An 18179-nucleotide genomic window follows, 5' to 3' on the forward strand; every position below is an offset into this window, starting at 1 on the left:
AGAACATACATCATACAAACTAGAATCTTTTTTCCTGTACAATACAACATAGAGGGCAATATAACTTCCACATAGGTTATTGTTTTGGGAAACCTTTCTCAAGTTCAACATCTGTAAATAATGAAATATAGAAAAAAACATTTCAGCCAGACCCTTCCTTTGCAAATAGAAAAAATAAATATAGTGTCTCAGATAACTTACTCTTGTTCTCTGAGAATAAAAATGATATACTTTCACTTCAAAGAATTCCTGGTGAAGACCCTTTTGATTCATCAAATTATTTGTCTACAATAATAAACAAAAAATCTTATATGTGCAAGGCATGTTACAGAATAATATTACAGAAAAATAAAAATGTAAAGTTTAGCTCTAGTGTGGAGGAGCAATCTGTGCTATTGCACTTCTGATACTCCCTTTGACTAAAAGCCGTATGGTCCTCTATAAAAACAAATATGAGAATATAAACCATATACCAAATAAGAGTCCAATAAAAAAGGTATATGCATACTGAGACCACACTCAAGTCATTTTCTCTCACACTACGCTGTCATCTTCAAAGAAGAGCAATAGGACTCTCATACATGGAGATTTAAAGAGTCATTCCATGTAACTGCCAACACCTGCATTGATTACAAGAATGCTGACAGGTCCAGAGTTTGATTAAGTCCTCCAGGATATGTGGGGCGTTTCCCCACTCAGCATGATCTCCCCTATGCCGCGCGCTGCTCTCAGCACGCGGCATCCCTGGCGCGCGCCCAGGCATCCCCACGACCCTCATCAAAAGGCACCCTTTGCAAGAGCGCCAGGGATGCCGCACGCTGAGGGGGCCAGGGGACTCCACGCTACTTGCGCGGGGCTTAAGGTAAGTGAGGAAAGGCCCGTGGTTCCCAGTTCAAACATGTATCTAGTTTCCATCTGATTTAGGGTTCTTTTGATGTCAACTGAAGAATCACAGTGGTCTAATGTTGCAAGAACTGTGAACCTCAAAGAATCTGGAGTGTGATTCTCCTTTAGAAAATGTTCAGTGACAGATACAATATAAGTATAAGATCACGGGCCAATTGCAGGATCATACATATTACATTCAAGGAATTACAATGACAGAAACTTGTTAATGTTTTAGATCAGCCTCTATCTTTCAATAACTACTTTGCATTCCAACACCATTTTGCAAACAGAACAGGCCCCACATCAATAATACCTACTCACAACAGGTTCAGCCCAGGGGCGTAACGAGGCAAACTGTCGCCCTGGGCAAAACCTGAGTTGGATACCCCCCTCCCCCCACGGGCGGCCACTCCAACACAACCAAATTTTTTTTGCACCAGGACATTGGTGCATGCAGGGGGTGCATTTTTAGACAAATCAGCACCAAAATGTCAGTGTATCATCAGGAGACTGTCCTTATGCTACCCCCCAAGTTTGGTGAGGTTTGGTTCAAGGAGTCCAAAGTTATGGACTCCCAAAGGGGGTGCCCCATCCCCCATTGTTTCCAATGGGAGCTAATCCCCAAATTGTGTGCCCTATGCAGCCCTTTGTCTGGAGTTAGGTCAAAACTCCTTGGAATCAGCCGCTTGGCTGAGGGCTTTTAGATTCTGGCTGCAAATTCATTTTCTCTCGGACTGTAATTCCCTGGTCCACCGTCTGCTCTCTGACACCCATTCCAACCCCTGGTTTTCCATAATTGAAGAAAAAATGGCCTCTATTGGACTGTCAGTGGATTAATTTTGCCCTTGGTCCTATTCAGAAGCTTATAGAAAATTAAAAGGTCAACTATTGGATACAGAGTTCTCTACCCTAATCACCGCAGTCAAGAAAACATGCTCCCCCCTGTATTTTTCTCTCTCATTTGAATGGGGCCACTTGGCACACTACCTGTATTGCTTAATAAACCCTGCTCAAAGGAGAGCCATAATGCTCGCCAGGTTTAATGTTATGCCTTCTGCCTTGTTACACGGCAGATTTAATAAGCAAGAAAAGGCTAAAAGATTGTGCCCATGTAATGATGGCTCAGTTGAATCTCTGGCCCACCAATTACTACACTGTCTCAGATTCAAGGAAATCAGATCCAAGTATGTGAATCTTACTCCTTTACATTTACCAGATCTCCCCGATTTAATTAGATTACACTACTTGTTGGACAATCCTGATCCTTCTCTCTGTATGATAGTGGCAGACTATCCTGATCCTTCTCTCTGTATGATAGTGGCAGACTTTCTCCTGGAAATTACTAAACGCCAGTAGATTTCCTTCGACCTAACATTTATTTCCTGTATTGTATATGCTTTTTAATCCATTTTTATTATTGTTGTACTGTTGTCTATGCCAATAGGGCATTAGTAATGGAAGTTATTAGGAGAGGGGTCTATAGTTTGAGGGTCCATAATCTTGCCCCCCCTGAACCAACTGGTATCAAACCTGGGTATCATCAGGGAAGTCTTCCTGATTTATATTCCCTGAAAGCTTTAAGATCTGTGTTTCAGAAATGTGACCCCCCAGTCACCCCTATCGACAGCTATAATATAGAAAACCCAATGCAAAACAAAGATTCTTGGGCAAATTTCTTGGGATGTTCCCTGAAGGGGCATGTTCAAGTCTTGGGGGTATCAGCACTTAAACAGTCAGTATCATCTGGAAACTGTCCTGATGGGACCCCCCAAGTTTGGTGCAGTTTGGTTTAGGGGGGCCAAAGTTATGGACCCTCAAAGGGGGTGCCTCATCCCCCATTCTTTGCTAAGGAGATGGGGGCTACCCTTTTGAGGGTCCATAACTTTGGACCCCCTAAACCAAACTGCACAAAACCTTGGGGGTGCCATCAAGACAGTCTCCAGATGATACCCTGAAATTTTGGTGCTGATATGTCCAAGAATGCCCTCCCTGCAAGAACATCCTGAAATTTGTCCAAGAATCTTTGTTCTGCATTGAGTTTTCTGCATTTCTGTCAATTGGGGTTGCAGGCTGGGGGGGCACATTTCTGAATGCACAGTCTCAAAACTTTCAGGGTCTCATCAGGAGACTGCCCTGATGATACCCCCCAGGTTTGGTGCAGTTTGGTTCAGGAGGGCCAAAGTTATGGACCCTCAAAACTGTAGCCCCCATCTCCTATTAGCTCCCATTGGAAACAATGGGGGATAGGGGCACCCCCTTTGGGACTCCCTGAACCAAACCTCACCAACTTTGGACTCCCTGAACCAAACCTCACCAAACTTGGGGGGTAGCATAAGGACAGGCCCCTGATGATACGCTGAAATTTTGGTGCCACTAGCCTGAACACTGCGCCCCCTGCAGGCCAAAAAAGGAAAACCACAAAAAAACCCAAAAACGAACCCAGCATTTTGATGCCCCCCACAAGGTGATGCCCTGGGCAGCTGCCCACCTTGCCCAATGGGCATTACGCCAGTGGGTTCAGCCTGTTCTTTAATCTTTTGATTCATTCTTTTGCCCAAAGATTGAGTTTTTCTAAGTCTCACCAAAGGAAGAAGTTGGCAACCTGGTAATTCACAAGCAATAGGGCAATATTTACAAATGATTTTTAAAATCCTATCACTCAGTTCAGTGAAATCTAAGGACACATTGATTCATTGCAAGGTGGGTGTAAGTTTAGCTGTTAACAAATGTGGTCTTTCAGTTTGGTCTGCTTTAATTCTAGATTGACAGATACCCTCCTTTCAATAAATTAACCTCCATCCTGCAAGCAGCTTTTTCATAACCCCTATGTTTAGAGGAGTTCCTCTTAGCCCAGGCTAAGCTGAGCCAGTGGGCGCGCAGTACAGTCCTGCGTGCCCATTGGTTAGGGGTTTGTTGTCAGATGTTCCGAACCCTGTCTATTATATAGTTTAAGATTTTTGTGAAACCATGATGTGTACCTTACCTCATGGCTGACAAATTAAATTAACACTGTAATGCACATTGGGAATACTAAGTGGGGTTAAGCAGTTGAAGTAGGGGACAGGCCGCAGTAGTAGAATTCAAATAATTTAACAATCGGTTCCGATGGTGGGATTTAAATAAGTTAACAACTGGTTGTTTACAGGCACCATTTTAACAACCGGTTCAGCCGAAGTGGTGCGAACCTGCTGAATCCCACCATTGGGACAGGGTATCAACTTCTAAGAGTTCCTAGAGATCTTCTAAAATGATAACTGATCTCCAGACAACAGAGATCAGTTTCCCTGGAGAAAATGGATGCTTCGGAGGTTGGATTCTATGGCATTATACCTGCTGAGGTCTCTCCAGTCCCCAAGCCCCTTCCTTGCCAGGCTCTACCCTCAACTCTCCAGTAATTTCTCCACCTGTAATTGGCAACCCCAAGCTAAAACCTCTGAGGAATTTATTTACATTATTTATACCCTGCCTTCCTCCCCAGAGAGGACCTAAAGTGACTAATGCTTATCTCCTCTCCTCTATTTTATCCTCACAACAAGCCTTTTAGGTAGGTTGGTCTGAGAGTGTTAGACTGGGCCAAGAGCATTGACTCTCCAAAACATACACCCTAAAATGTTTCTAAGGTGCTGCTGGACTTAAATTTACCTGTTCCTCTGCAGAGTTTTCCTTGATGGTCTCTCATCCAAGTACCGATCCTGCTTAGCTTCTGAAATCTGAGAAGACCAAGCTATACCTTGACACCTTCCCTTCCAGTGTAAGTTTTACACAGGTAGTAACTCATGCTTTAACAGAATTATTCAGAAAGACACTTCGGAAAGGGACTGTAAGCAATACTACTCTGTACAGTATGTACAGTCTGTTACTGTATGTTTTATCCTGGTGTGTAATTTCTGCATTGTTAACAAGTCATGTTAACACTTATGCTTTGTTTTAGCTTTGTCACAAATTTCTGGTTTCAGAAATCTGCAATCCTAATCCTATTACATTGCTTATTAGATATCACATCCTATTGACTGTATTGGCTTACACTGTCTTTCGTCTTCAGTCTTACTGTGAAATAATAGTGTGAAATCATCTAATAACAATAATGGATTTTCCACATTTGTAAGAAAGTAGACTCTGATCTGCAGAACTGGGTTTCATTCTCCTCTCCACCACATGAGTTGCAGCCTCTAATGTGATGAACCAGGTTTGCTTCCCCTCTGCTCTACAAGAAGCTGGCTGGTTGACCTTGGGCCAGTCACAGTTCTCTCAGAATTCTCTCAGCTCCACCTGCTTCACAAAGTGTGGGGAGAGGAAGGTAAGGTAAGCCACTGATACTCCTTATGGCTGAGAAAAGGGGGGCATAAATCCAAACTACTCCTTCTCTTTCTGTCCTCTTCTACTTCCTCCTCTAACAACAAAAACACATCAAATAACCTCATCACATGAAACTATCATAAGCCCTATGGGGATAGGGTGGGATATAAATTTAATTTAATTTAAATAAATAAACAAACAAACAAACAAACAAGCAAACAAGCAAACAAGCAAACAAACAAACAAACAAACAAACAAACAAACAAACAAACAAACAAACAAACAAACAAACAAACAAACAAACAAACAAACAAACAAACAAACCATAAAACCTACACAATATTACCCATTCACATACCTTCCCCAACCCCACACTGGCAGCTTCCAGAGGGGGCATTATGGCAGCAGAGGCCAAAGGCCTGAGTCTTCACTGGACACCGGAATCCATAAGGTGCCTTGACATCCATTGTGCATATAAATACATCTCAAAAACACAAACCCCATGTTCCTAGTAATGTTCGTAAAGACAGCACGACATTATATTTTTATTGAAAACATTTTAATGCCTCCTTTTCACCAATCAGTGTTTCCAAGGCAATGAATAAGAAAACATTAATTCATAAGATCATTAAAAACACCATTCAAAATTATAAAATAATTAAACTAAAAAAATTAGACAGCAGCCACTGGCAAATACTTGCATGGAAAGCACCTGCTTAATAAGCTCGTGCACTGCTTTCTTTTTTATTCTTTGCCATTTTATTAACTGCATTATCCATATGAGAATATCATGTTATTTGTGAACTGTTAATGTGAGAGATTCTTATCTGACACCAAATTATGTAGGTAGGTTCATCATCTGTATTGCCACCTAAAGTAAGGAAATAGTTAATGGTTGCAAAATAGATATACACATCTATGGTCATTTCCTGAGGTGCAGAGTTCTATCAAAACAACGTTTCCCATCGTACGCAGCACTTGAATGCCATGAGTTACATATCAGAGCAGTTGATTCATTACCTCTTTATCATCTTTGGTAAGAATATTTTTTTCATGTATGAAATATGGGTAATGTCTCCATCTTCTTTTTTAATTATTCTACACTTTGCTGCAATGTTATTGCACTTGCTGATCTAGCAACACTGATAACTAGAGTGTTCAAAAATTATCAGAGTTGTCATAACCGCTTGCTGCCAGCTACTCAAATACTGGTAGGACAGAGGGGAAAGGAGAAATTTTATTAAAGATCTATAACCGTTACTAAAGCTGAATTCAGCTCTGTTTCTAGTTATTCTCTTGGTTAAACTATGTATTTGGAAGTGAAGTTTAATTAAATGGCATATTAAGTATTTATTAAAGATTTATATGCTTGAGATCTAGCTGATATGACAACTAATGCTCTTTAGAGGGACACAGTAGGAAGATGGTGATAGTGTTTAGTTATATATTTATTCATTTAAAACATTTAAAAACTTTTTGTAGACTTGCCTTCATCCCAGAAAACTGGTGTACACAGTGAGTAATTCAATATATCACTGAAAACATGAAAGAACAACCTGTAATTAAAAAAATTGATCACAAGTTAAACATTCTGTAAAATAAACTCATATATCCTTATTTTTTAAAAAAAATACAACATTTTCAATCTGTGAACTCATTATAAAAGCAGAACTTGAATGGCAGGTGATTTTTTTTTCTAAACCACAGAGCATGAAAGCAAACTGTGCTTACTTTCTCTAGCCTCAACAAAACTTTTGTGCAATCCCCAGTCCACGCTCTGAAATGTAATAAATAAATAAATTATTGATCATTGAAACGCTCAGGCACAAGAAGGCTTCTTTTATTCTGCCTGGTTTTCAAAACTTTCCGTCATAAACTATTTTGATTTTTTAATTTATTTATCATTTCCTTTACTGTGCTTGTTATTATTCTTTACTTCTATCATATGTTCCATTTACATGCAGAAAAGCACAAAGGTGTATATTGTTGAGACAGATGAGATTTTTTTAGAAAGATGAAAAGGGCTTAGAGGATCTTCAGCTTTCTATGTTTGATGTGCACCTTCTCCATGATGTCTGGTAAATGTGCGCAATGGCCAATGACTATGTACATTCTCTGCTCAACTCATTTTAATCCTGACATGAACACATTTCTTTGTCACAGCTAACTTTGGTTAAACAGGATTTGTGAATGTTTAAAACAATCCAAAACCTGCAATGTATAGGATAGTGGTGGTGAACCTTTGGCACTCCAGATGTTATGGACTACAATTCCCATCAGCCTCTGCCAGCATGGCTAATTGGCCATGCTGGCAAGGGCTGATGGGGATTGTAGTCCATAACATCTGGAGTGCCAAAGGTTTGCCTCCACGGGTATAGGATCTCAAACTACAGCACTTGTTTTATTTTTCCCATCAGTTTACTATAGCTGCAACCAGTGTCATATAGTGGTTAGCATGCAGAATTGTAAAGATTCTGGTGCAAATCCCTGCTTAGCCTTTAAGTGTCTGGGCTGACCTTGGGCCAGGTGCCCTTTCTTGACCTAATTTACCTAATGGATAACTTTGAGGGTTAAACAAATAGATACATCTAGGGAAGGGTGGGATAAAAATGTAATAATGTTGAGGAAGAGAGAGAGAGTAATAGGTGGTATATCCTTGCAGAAGAAAAAGTTACATGTACAATTTTATAGATATGTTGTGGAGAATGCTGTAATTTTTTTAAAAATGCCTGATTTCTCTTGAAAGTTGGAAAGTTTAAAGATGAATTTATTATCATTGGAGCAGTAAGAAAGTCCAAAGATAGACTCAAACACAGCTAAAAATGGAATGTGAGAAAAATCAGGCGGAAAAGCTAGATACTGTATTTATGATGTCAGTTTTCTTCACCTTAGGAATCAGAAGATCAGACACCTTTTGTCAGGAAAAATGTGATGTTAGTATCCCTCCTGTGGTTGTAGCCTCTTCTAATAACACACAATTACTTCAACATAGTGGGACCAGGGCCTTCACAGTGGTAGCACTCCAGATAGCGTATATTCTCACCTTAACAATATGAGAAATCACGAGTCTATTGTCTTGGAATTACGTGAAGGCACAATCATTTGCCCAGACCTTTGCCTCTATTTAGTTTTATTTATTTATTTATTATTAAATTTATATACTGCCCCTCCCCCGAAGGCTACTTGGTTCTTCTGTCTCTCATATCAAGTTCAGCACGTTAATATGCCTCGTTAATTTTAAGATCTTTACTTGTTGAATGCCCTGGTGTCAAATAGAACATGCACCCATCTCTATCTATTTCTGGTTGTAGTTAAACATACATATGTGCTGCCAAATCACAACCAAATTATGGTGGCTGCAGCAAGGGGCTTTCAAGGCAAGTGAGAAGCCAGGGTGGTTTGTCATTGCCTTCCTCTGCAGAGCTTTCCTTGGTGGCAGTGGCGTATTTACCCAGGGACAAGGGGCACCCTCTGTCCCCAGGCACCACTAACCTGGTCACATGAGGGGTGCAAAATTGGTCCCCCACGTAACCAGGAAGAAGATGGCAAGGCAGCAGGAAGTCCTGCTGCCTTGTCATCTTCAGGCGCCCTCAACCCTACCCATGTTGTCATCAACATGGACAGGGTAGAGGGCACCCCCCTGCTGCCCCCCTTGCTCCTGGCTCCCAGGGAGCCGGCAGCCTGCAGTCCCTTCTGCCCTCCCCTCTGGCCGTCTATCGGCCTCCGGCACTTGCTTTTATAGCTTAGTGGGCTTAGAGGGGTGTGGCCAGTGGTGGGATCCAAAAAATTTAATAACAGGTTCTGATGGTGGTGGGATTCAAACAGTGGCACCGCCGCACACACGCACCTCCAGTCCCTATTGGGCAGGGAGGTTGCTTTAGTAACCCCTTTTCAGCACTCAGAGAAAATTAGTAACCACTTCTAGAAAAGTGGTGAGAACTGGTTGGATCCCACCTCTGGGTGTGGCCATGCCCCCAGGGTGATGTGGGGCATGGCCACACCCTCCCCAAGCCCTGCCCTCGGCCTCAGTGCTATAAAAGCAAGTGCTGGAGGCCAATAGACGGCAGTCTTTTCTGCCTCCCCGGCGGGGAGAGCAGAAGGGACTGCTGGCTGCTGGATCCCTGGGCGCCAGGAGCAAAGGGGGGCCCTGGAGAGGCTAGGGGTGGGGCTTGAGGAGGCATGGCCAAACGCCCAGGGTGACATGGGGTGTGGCCATGCCCCCTAAGCCCCACCCAATAAACATCTGTCTCTTCTGCCTCCCCGGAGGTGAGGGCAGAAGGGACTGCCAGGCTTCCTTGGAGCTGGGAGCAAAGGGGTGGGGTAGCAGTAGAGGGGGTGGAGGGGGGCGCCCAGAGACAATTTTCTCTGGGCGCCATTTCCCTTCAGTGCACCTCTGCTTGGTGGTCTCTGATTCAAGTACTGACCCTGCTTAGCTTCCAAGACCTAAGGAGACTGACATATATCATGCTGCCTTCCCTCCCATCTCTACCTATAGTTGTAGTAATATTTGATCATTGCTGCACCATCCAAATATCCCAGATTAAGCAAGGGAAATATCTCAGCTTGGCCTAAAAGTTCGCACTGTTCCTGGTCCTAAAGAGGGTTTGTCCTGTGATATTTCCCTCACCCCAGGATTTTTCAAAAATTGCCAATTTGGCGATTCTTTTCAAAAATACCACATTGAACCCACTACCGTGCAAACACCATAAGAGCAGAACCAGTTTATTTTTCCCGCCCAGCCGCCTAATCTCCCTGCCCTGCCGCCCGCCCCCCTGATCTCCCCATCTGCCGTCATGTTAGTTTTGAACTCTGCTGAGCCACCGACCTTTGCAGCCCTTCCTTCCTGAAATGTTTCTTCAAGCTCGGTTTCTGCTCATGGTATTGCCTGGGTGCCATTTTGCCTGGGTTAGTCAGGAATGCAGTCTCAAAATGTCCCTGTTTGCTTTTCTGTACATGTACTGGTTGCTTGGAGTGCATAGCTAGGGAGATGTGCACTTTGGGCTGAAAGTTAGTGGGGATATCATGGCGGAGGGGAGTCTCTCATTTTCCACAAAAATATGAGAAATTGAGTGAGAATGTGATGTGATGCTGTGCTCCATTGTTTTTTGCTGTTGCTTACCATGCTGAGGCCTGCGCCAGGTCCTATCCAGAACTGGAAAAGGGGGGGCTTCATTTCCCCCCACTGCTGCCCCAAAACAATAACCAATCAGAACGCGGGACAATACACTTGCAGTGCAAATACAAAAGACCCGGGCTTGTACGAAACAAATTGGAGTATTTTCTCCTGGTCTTCACTTGATTCCTTCACAAAAACAAGCAACCATGCAAAGGGAGAAACCGGGCTTAAAACAGATTGATTGTAATCAATTGTAACCCGGTATAATTGTGCCGTGCAGAAATGGCCTTTGATTCGGCTTTTATTATCCTGTGAATAATACTTTGCATTTTTGACTTTTTTTAAACCCTTGATGTTTCAAGATTATGTTTTACCTTTTATTTTATTTTTTGCAATGTTATTATAATATTATTAATTTTGGATTTGGATTTGCTTATGTTTGCAAGCTACGCTGAAAGCCTTTGGGTTGGGGTTGCTTCAGGTATAAATATCTGAAACAAAAAAAAAGAGTTCTTTAATATTCCCATATTCAGAGATACTCCCCCCACCCCAATTTTATGTTTTCTACTTTTCAACCATGCTCACTTACTGTAGCCCCTACAGGTGCATGGTGTATGTGCAGTGATTCAGCAGTCATTTATTGCTGCACTTTCCTGTTAGCATGAATTCAGCATGCAGTGCCCCTTCCCCCACCCCATGTAGCTGTGCTATGACTGAACAGATATAATACAGGAAACCTGTGACAGGAACTCTGAACATTTTAAAGGTTAAAAAGAGCTGCACGGGGATCATGTATTGATTGAAGCAGTGGTGCAGAGGAGATGGCCTTAATGCCTTTCCCCACAGCATTTCTCCAAGCTCAACTGACTCAGTACTGTCCAGCACTGTCCAGCACTGGAAGAAGATACATTTTTCCCATGTCATGATATTATCACCTGGAATGTACTACCAGAGTTTGGCTGAAGGATCTCATCTCCAGCAAAACTGCACAATCTAGGCCTTTACATTGTCACCCAGCCTGACCCAACCCCTCTGCATTAGCTAGGGTTGCTCCATACCAGTGTTGGGCAACGGCAGTTGGTAGACATTGACAGGGAGGAAGTGGGGCAATACATAGCCTTTCATCCAAAGAGGCCTGAAAGTCACACATGCAAATTCAGTTGGGTGTCACGCTTTTGTAATAATTAACTGTGAGAGAGGAGTTTACTGGAAAGGGCAGAGGCAACAATTTAGCTATGATAATGCAAACCACAACAAAAGTAGATTTTAGGTTCAGGCTTCCTGCACCATCAGTATATTTCAATGATGAATATTACACCATTTGTACACACCATAAATATTATTGAGGTCCACAACCTCTAATAGAATTGCTAACTCCACTTTGTAAAATTTCTGGAGACATGAGGGTCATTGGAGGGATGAACTAGGAACATCTGAGCTCGCTGTTCAAGAACTGTGGCTGACCATCTGTGCCTTCTTTTTGTGAATATATTATACCTGGTCTTGCCAGAGGAAGGAGCCTTTGGCTTGAGCTGAAGTACCAAGCTGAAGAGCCAAAGATTCCTGGTCCTTAACTGTTAACCTGGGGCCCAGTGGGAGACACAGTGGCAGAACCTGCACCAGCCTTAGCCGACTTCATATCAGTTGCTTGAGGAATGTGTTAAGTGGCTATCAGTTTTCAAGGCATATCTTAGTTTAGATTGGCATATGTAAGCTACTTTGAATCCACAGTGTGAAAGTGGGGTACAATGATTTAAATACATATTTCTGATCGGGCACCATCCTCTGGGAGCATTTATTTCTTTACCACCTGAATAGAAATAAATAGGAGCTGTGCACACAAGTCAATTGTAGAAAGTGCTTTCTTAAAGATTGTTTCATACATGATTCTGTTATACTTTAACTCACTGGAGTTGTTAATTGAAATTAGCATTGTGTTCACATTGACTGCAGGTTCAAGGACCTCAACTATAGCAGTCTTCATAATCTAATGATTGTTTTACAGTGTCAAAAAATCACAGAAGATGCTGCAGCTGAGATCTGGATGAACATCTGTGAAGCTGTTCATGCACTCAGTCTTGTGTGCAAAAATTGGACTTCAGGTACTATGTAAACTATTTCTTAAACACTTTACACTATCATATTTTAAGGTTTAAAGAGAATCTCTTTTGTTATCTGCCTGATCTTTTTGCAAGGCCTAATTCATTTGTAAAACTTGTCATGTGAAAATTAAGAATTTGCTAGTTGGTTGTTAGTTGGTTCACACATAAATCTTGGGTAGACCTCATACTTTTCTCAGTGTGGTGAACAAAATATTGGCAGTATTCCTGCTGATTTACTCATGGCTGTTCCTTCTCCACTCCCTAATCCATGACAGCATTTACTCCCTGAGGTAAATTCCATAGAGACTGTGGAAATTAGACTGTGACTAAAGAGTCACATAGAATATGATGCCACTTCCAGGGGAAAGTTTGGAGAGTGTGACAACTCTATCCAATACTGTGCCCTTTACCACACATATTAGAGAAATTCCTAGAGCATCACAATCATGCTATTTCTCCATTTTTATTCCACTCCTCAAATAATGGAGAAAAGCCCTGAGGCACAGAAAGGTAAGCTGCAGTACTGTAGTCCAAGCTCTGCTCATGACCTGAGTTCAACCCCAAAGGAAGTCCTTTTCAGTAGCCAGCTCAAGGTTGAGTCAGCTTTCCATCCTTCCAAGGTTGGTAAAATGAGTACCCAGCTTCCTGGAGTGTAGATGACTGGAAAAGGCAATGGCAAACCGTCTTGTAAACAGTCTGCCTAGTAAACATGATGTATGTCACCCTATGGGTCAGTAATGACCTGGTGCTTGCACAGGGGACTATCTTTGGAAGGCTGACTATATGGCATTAAACCCTGCTGAGGTCTCCCCCCTCTCTTGCAAAGGGGGATATAAATCCAAACTCCTCCTCCTCCTCCTCCTCCTCCTCCTCCTCCTCCTCCTCCTCCTCTTCTTCTTCTTCTTCTTCTTCTTCTTCTTCTTCTTCTTCTTCTTCTTCTTCTTCTTCTTCTTCTTCTTCTTCTTCTTCTTCTTCTTCTTCTTCTTCTTCCTCCTCCTCCTCCTCCTCCTCCTCCTCCTCCTCCTCCAACCTCCCCTCCCCTGGCTCCTCACCCAAATCTCCAGAAATCTTTTGAGCCCTTTTGGGGAGGGCGGCATATAAATTGAATCAAGTAAATAAAAATGAATTAAAAACCCTAGCGTATTCAAACTTTCTATACTGTCAAAATGTATTATGATTCCAGTTGATGATTCGTATTTATATTGAACAAGTGCCTGGAGTCAGCTTTGGGATAGACGAAGTCTAATAAACTGACACTTAATCCCAACAAATGAAAGTGCCACTTACAGGCAAAAGGACTGATCCAAGAAATGAGGTGTCTCCTTTTGTGGATAAGATTGCACTCCCTGTAAGAGGGCAGGTTGATAGTTTGGGCTGCTGCTGGACTTAGGCCTACTGTTGGTTAAACAGGGGGCAGTGGTGACCAGGAACACCCTGGTTACGTGGGGCTGCTTTGAAGAGTGCCTGGAAGCTACAATTGCTATAGAATGCTGCTGCCAGAATGCTGGCTGAAGTTGGTTGTAGAGATCATATCCCGCCAATTTTGTTTCATGCACCTTGGCTCCCAGTTTACTTCCAGGCCCAATTCAAGGTGGTGGTATTGATCAAAGTCCTACATGGTTTGGGACCTGAAAGGATCTTAAGGATTACTTACTATGATAAACCCACCTATGAATCTACCTGATCAAGATGGTCATCTTAACAGGCCCTGCTTCAGATATTCCCATCATGTGAGGCTAGATAGGTGACAACCTGGATATCCTAGGGAAATTAATCTGTCCTTCTGTCATCGTGCTGCCCCAGTCGGTGAAGACTTCTTCATTTTATTTGATGTTTCTTCACTGACTGCCCTTCCTGTTAATGTGATTATGTTTCTGGTTTAAATTTTTAAATTGTTTTATATGTGTGTAATTTCAAAGCTGGTTTTAATGTTTGTGATTGTTTGCTGAATCGCGGGCCCTACGTTAGGCAGAAAAAGTCGCACAATATTTTAAATAAATTAATAAATATTGCTTTCATGTTTAATGCCTGAATGTATTAAATGCTTAAATATATGTTTACATCTCTGCTTGGGCCATAACACCACTTTCTGCTTCAAAAGAAAGTATCTACCATGTTTCCCCGAAAGTAAGACAGTGTCTTTATTAATTTTTGCTCCCCAAGATGCTCTATGTCTTATTTTGCAGTGGGAATCTTGTCTTTATTTTTTCCGGCCTCCACAGCTGCGGCTGCCTCTGTGGCTCGGTTTATTTATTTATTCAGCTAATTCAACTTATATGCTGCCCAACCCCCGAAGGGCTCTGTTCTGTTCAACAGGCATGCTTCCAAACAAAAACTTTGCTACATCTTACTTTCAGGGGATGCTTTATATTTAGCACTTCAGCAAAACCTCTACTACATCTTATTTTCAGAGGATGTCTTATTTTGGATGTCTTATTTAGCATGTGGGAGGGGCAGTGGCTCAGCAAAACATTGAAATGTAGAGCTGTAAAGAGAAATAGACCTGGGTGTCATCCTCAAATCCCCGGACAACCTCTTTCAGCAGTTTCATATAAATGTTAAAATGCACGGATAACAAGATGGAGCCTTGCAGGACCCCATCACACAAATGGCACAAGGCTGCAAAGCAGTCATCGCATCATTACCTTCTGGAAATCAATCTGTCAAATAACAGCAAAACTACCAAAACATGGCCTCCCCCTCCCCCATAAGCCTTCCTAACAGGTTTCCTTACTTGTTTTCATTCCAAAAAGTTTTTAAACATTTTCATGATTTTAACCATTTTGAAGGAAGGAATGCTGAAACAAAAAAGCTAAAAATCCAAAGGGAACCATTATAACAGGGGGAAAGGGGCCTAGTTAACCTTACAAGTTTTTCCCCATTACTTTGCCAATGTTGAGTTACCAAGACAGCAGTCTTGTTTCTCAGTCAGTTAGATTAGTATTATTGATGATGTGTTGTTGTTGTTGTTGTTGAAGCCATCAAGGGGTAATGACAAAATTTATTCTCAAATGAAGCTGAAATGTAGACATAATTGCTGTATTTATTTCCATTTATTATTTTTAACTTGTCCCATATCTATTTACGCTTACCTTTTAGGTTGCAGCCTATTTTAAAGAGCCAACAATCGTACACAATGAATTACAATCATTCCCAGTTGGATAATGAAACACTGGCCATGCTTAAGAATCCAGCCGTCAGAAGTATACTGCCAGTTTTGTATTCACTGGTGGTTTTAATCAGCATTCCTGGAAATGTGTTCTCCCTCTGGGTTTTCTTCTTTCACATCAAGCCCAAAACATCTTCTGTCATCTTCATGATTAACCTCAGTCTCACAGATCTAGTTCTGGCTTGCTGTCTTCCCTTACAAATTGCCTATCACATCGAAGGAAACAACTGGTTGTATAGCAACTACTTGTGCAGCGTTGTCACAGTGATGTTTTATGCAAACATGTATTCTTCAGTACTTACAATGACCTGCATCAGCTTTGAGCGCTTCTTGGGAGTTGTGTGTCCAATGAAATTAGTCACATGGAGAAAAAAGAGATATGCATTAGGAGGCTGCATCGTCATATGGGCTGCTTTACTATTAGCTCTGTCTCCACTAGCAAAGACAGACCTGACCTATGAAGTGAAAGAGTTAAATATCAAAACGTGCTTTGATGTCCTCAAGTGGACTATGCTTCCTAGTAAAGTGGCTTGGGCAGCTTTTCTCTTTGCACTGTTCGGTGTTTTCTTCCTGATCCCATTCATAGTGACAGTGATTTGCTACATTGGCATTATTCGGAAACTTGTCCAGGCTTCTCACAGATATGGCAATGGGCAGAAAACACGATCAATCTGGTTGGCTGCAATTGTCCTCCTTGTTTTCATCACTTGCTTTGCCCCCAACAACTTTGTCCTGCTTGTTCACATGATCAGCCGCCTCTACCTGGAAAAGAGTTACTACCACATTTACAAACTCACTTTGGGGCTCAGTTGCCTCAACAACTGTATAGATCCATTCATTTACTACTTTGCATCCAAAGAGTTTCACCAGACCTTCATGCAGGTGATTGGCCGGAAGGTACTGCTGAGTGACAGTACAGAGATCAGGAGGGACAGTGTGTTTTCAGCCAATGGCAGGACAATGTCAGCAAGATCAATGTCAAGTGGCCCTGGGGAAGCTACGGGTATTGATAAACCATTTTTGCAAAGGAATGAAAGTGTTTTTTAACACCAGCTTTGAAGTGTGAAAAAGATGCCTTCTTTCTCAAATGGGATAAACTTTAGTAAATATCAATTGCCACCAGGAAATATAAATACTGCAAACAACATTTCACTCTGCTGAGTAAAAGCAAAACTTCATTTCACAGGAATTTTGAGGGGCTTGCAAAGGTATCCCAAAAAATGATTTGTCCTCTAGAGGCTCTAGTCTCATGTAACAATTACCCCAGAAGATGACATCCCACATGACATAGAAAAAAGTTAATACATATTTCCAGGCACTGTGGGACAATTCAACAAATGGTTACTGTTTTGTAGCCGGTAGATAATGCCAATCTAAAAAAGGGGGAAAAAACTCCGATGTTTCAGTTTATTAAATTAGTCATAAACCGGTCATTGATGCAAATACAAGCTCCATTACATTTTGTTCACTAAAATTAAAACCATAATCATGTCTGATTGCATATAATACACAGTATTAAAAATATACACAGTATTAATAAAAGATACACAATATAAACAGTTTTAAGTGAAAATTTACAGCAAGTTAAGAGCATCCTCAGGATCATATGTAGCTTGCTTATTGTGAACTTGATACACAGGAGCATAAAAGCTTGCTGCTTGTCTCATAATATGGAGGTCTTAAGCGGTCAATAATTTTTCTATACATTTCTTAACTGAACACCCTGGGATTTTTGCTAATATCGGGGAGAAAGTCATAGCCTTCATTGTACTATAGAAAGGCAACATAATAAGATACCATCAAAAACTTTCATGGCTGGAATCAACAGGCTGTTGTGGGTTTTCTGGGCTGTATGGCCTTGGTCTGGCAGTTTTTGCTCCTAACGTTTCACATGCATCTATGGCTGGTGTCCTCAGAGATATGTCACAGTGAGACTTTGTCATGGACAAAAACACATATCGCGGTAACATACATCTGAAGATGCCAGCCATAGATGCGGGCAAAACTACCAGACCACAGCCATGGAGTCTGGAAAACTCACAACAGCCAGTAATACGATATGACCTAGTGTTTCCACCCCTCCTGTTAAGCAAGGACAAAGCCTCTTCAGATATGGTGTTGTTTTGTATCTGCCATCTAAAACAGCTGATGGTAAAGCTGCACATTTTGCTGAAGTCCAAATGTAAACTTCTAACAGGATGGACATCGAGCAGGAGGAGCCATAGAGTATCTGGACTACTACTTCGTAGTAGTAGACAAGAAAGTTTGAATGTCTGCTGATTAAATTGAGATGCCAGGCTCCAGTTGGACCTAGAGATCTCCCAGAATTTCAGCTCATTTTCAGACTACATAGATCAGTTCCTCTGGAGAAAATGGATGTGTTGAAGGGTGAACATGATGGCATTGTACCCTGCTGAGGTCCCTATCCCCCCACCCTACCCTACCCCAGGCTCCATTCTCAAATCTCCAAGTTTCCCAACCTAGCGCTTCCAAACCTCCTTCCCCAATCCCAAGCTGGTGGTCAGGGGACCTGACAGCCCTATTTATAAAACATTAATGGATTTTTTAAAATAGCTCAAAGTTAGAGGCTAGGTAGAAATGGAATGTT

General features: G+C 41.9%; 1 protein-coding gene across 1 annotated transcript; it reads left to right on the forward strand.

The window, feature by feature from the left end:
• Positions 1-6137: 6137 nt before the first annotated feature.
• Positions 6138-17364, forward strand: LOC125430489 (P2Y purinoceptor 8-like). The gene is made up of 3 exons (XM_048492414.1): positions 6138-6220; positions 12306-12402; positions 15502-17364. Exon 3 carries the CDS (start codon positions 15539-15541, stop codon positions 16616-16618), a length of 1080 nt encoding a protein of 359 aa, XP_048348371.1. The 5' UTR covers positions 6138-6220; positions 12306-12402; positions 15502-15538; the 3' UTR covers positions 16619-17364.
• The last annotated feature ends 815 nt before the right edge of the window (positions 17365-18179 follow it).

This window comes from Sphaerodactylus townsendi, linkage group LG04 (genome assembly GCF_021028975.2).
Source record: "Sphaerodactylus townsendi isolate TG3544 linkage group LG04, MPM_Stown_v2.3, whole genome shotgun sequence".
NCBI lineage: Eukaryota > Metazoa > Chordata > Lepidosauria > Squamata > Sphaerodactylidae > Sphaerodactylus > Sphaerodactylus townsendi.

Excerpts from the sequence above, each read along its gene's own strand:
- LOC125430489 (XM_048492414.1), top strand. The coding sequence starts at position 15,539 with ATGAATTACAATCATTCCCAGTTGGATAATGAAACACTGGCCATGCTT.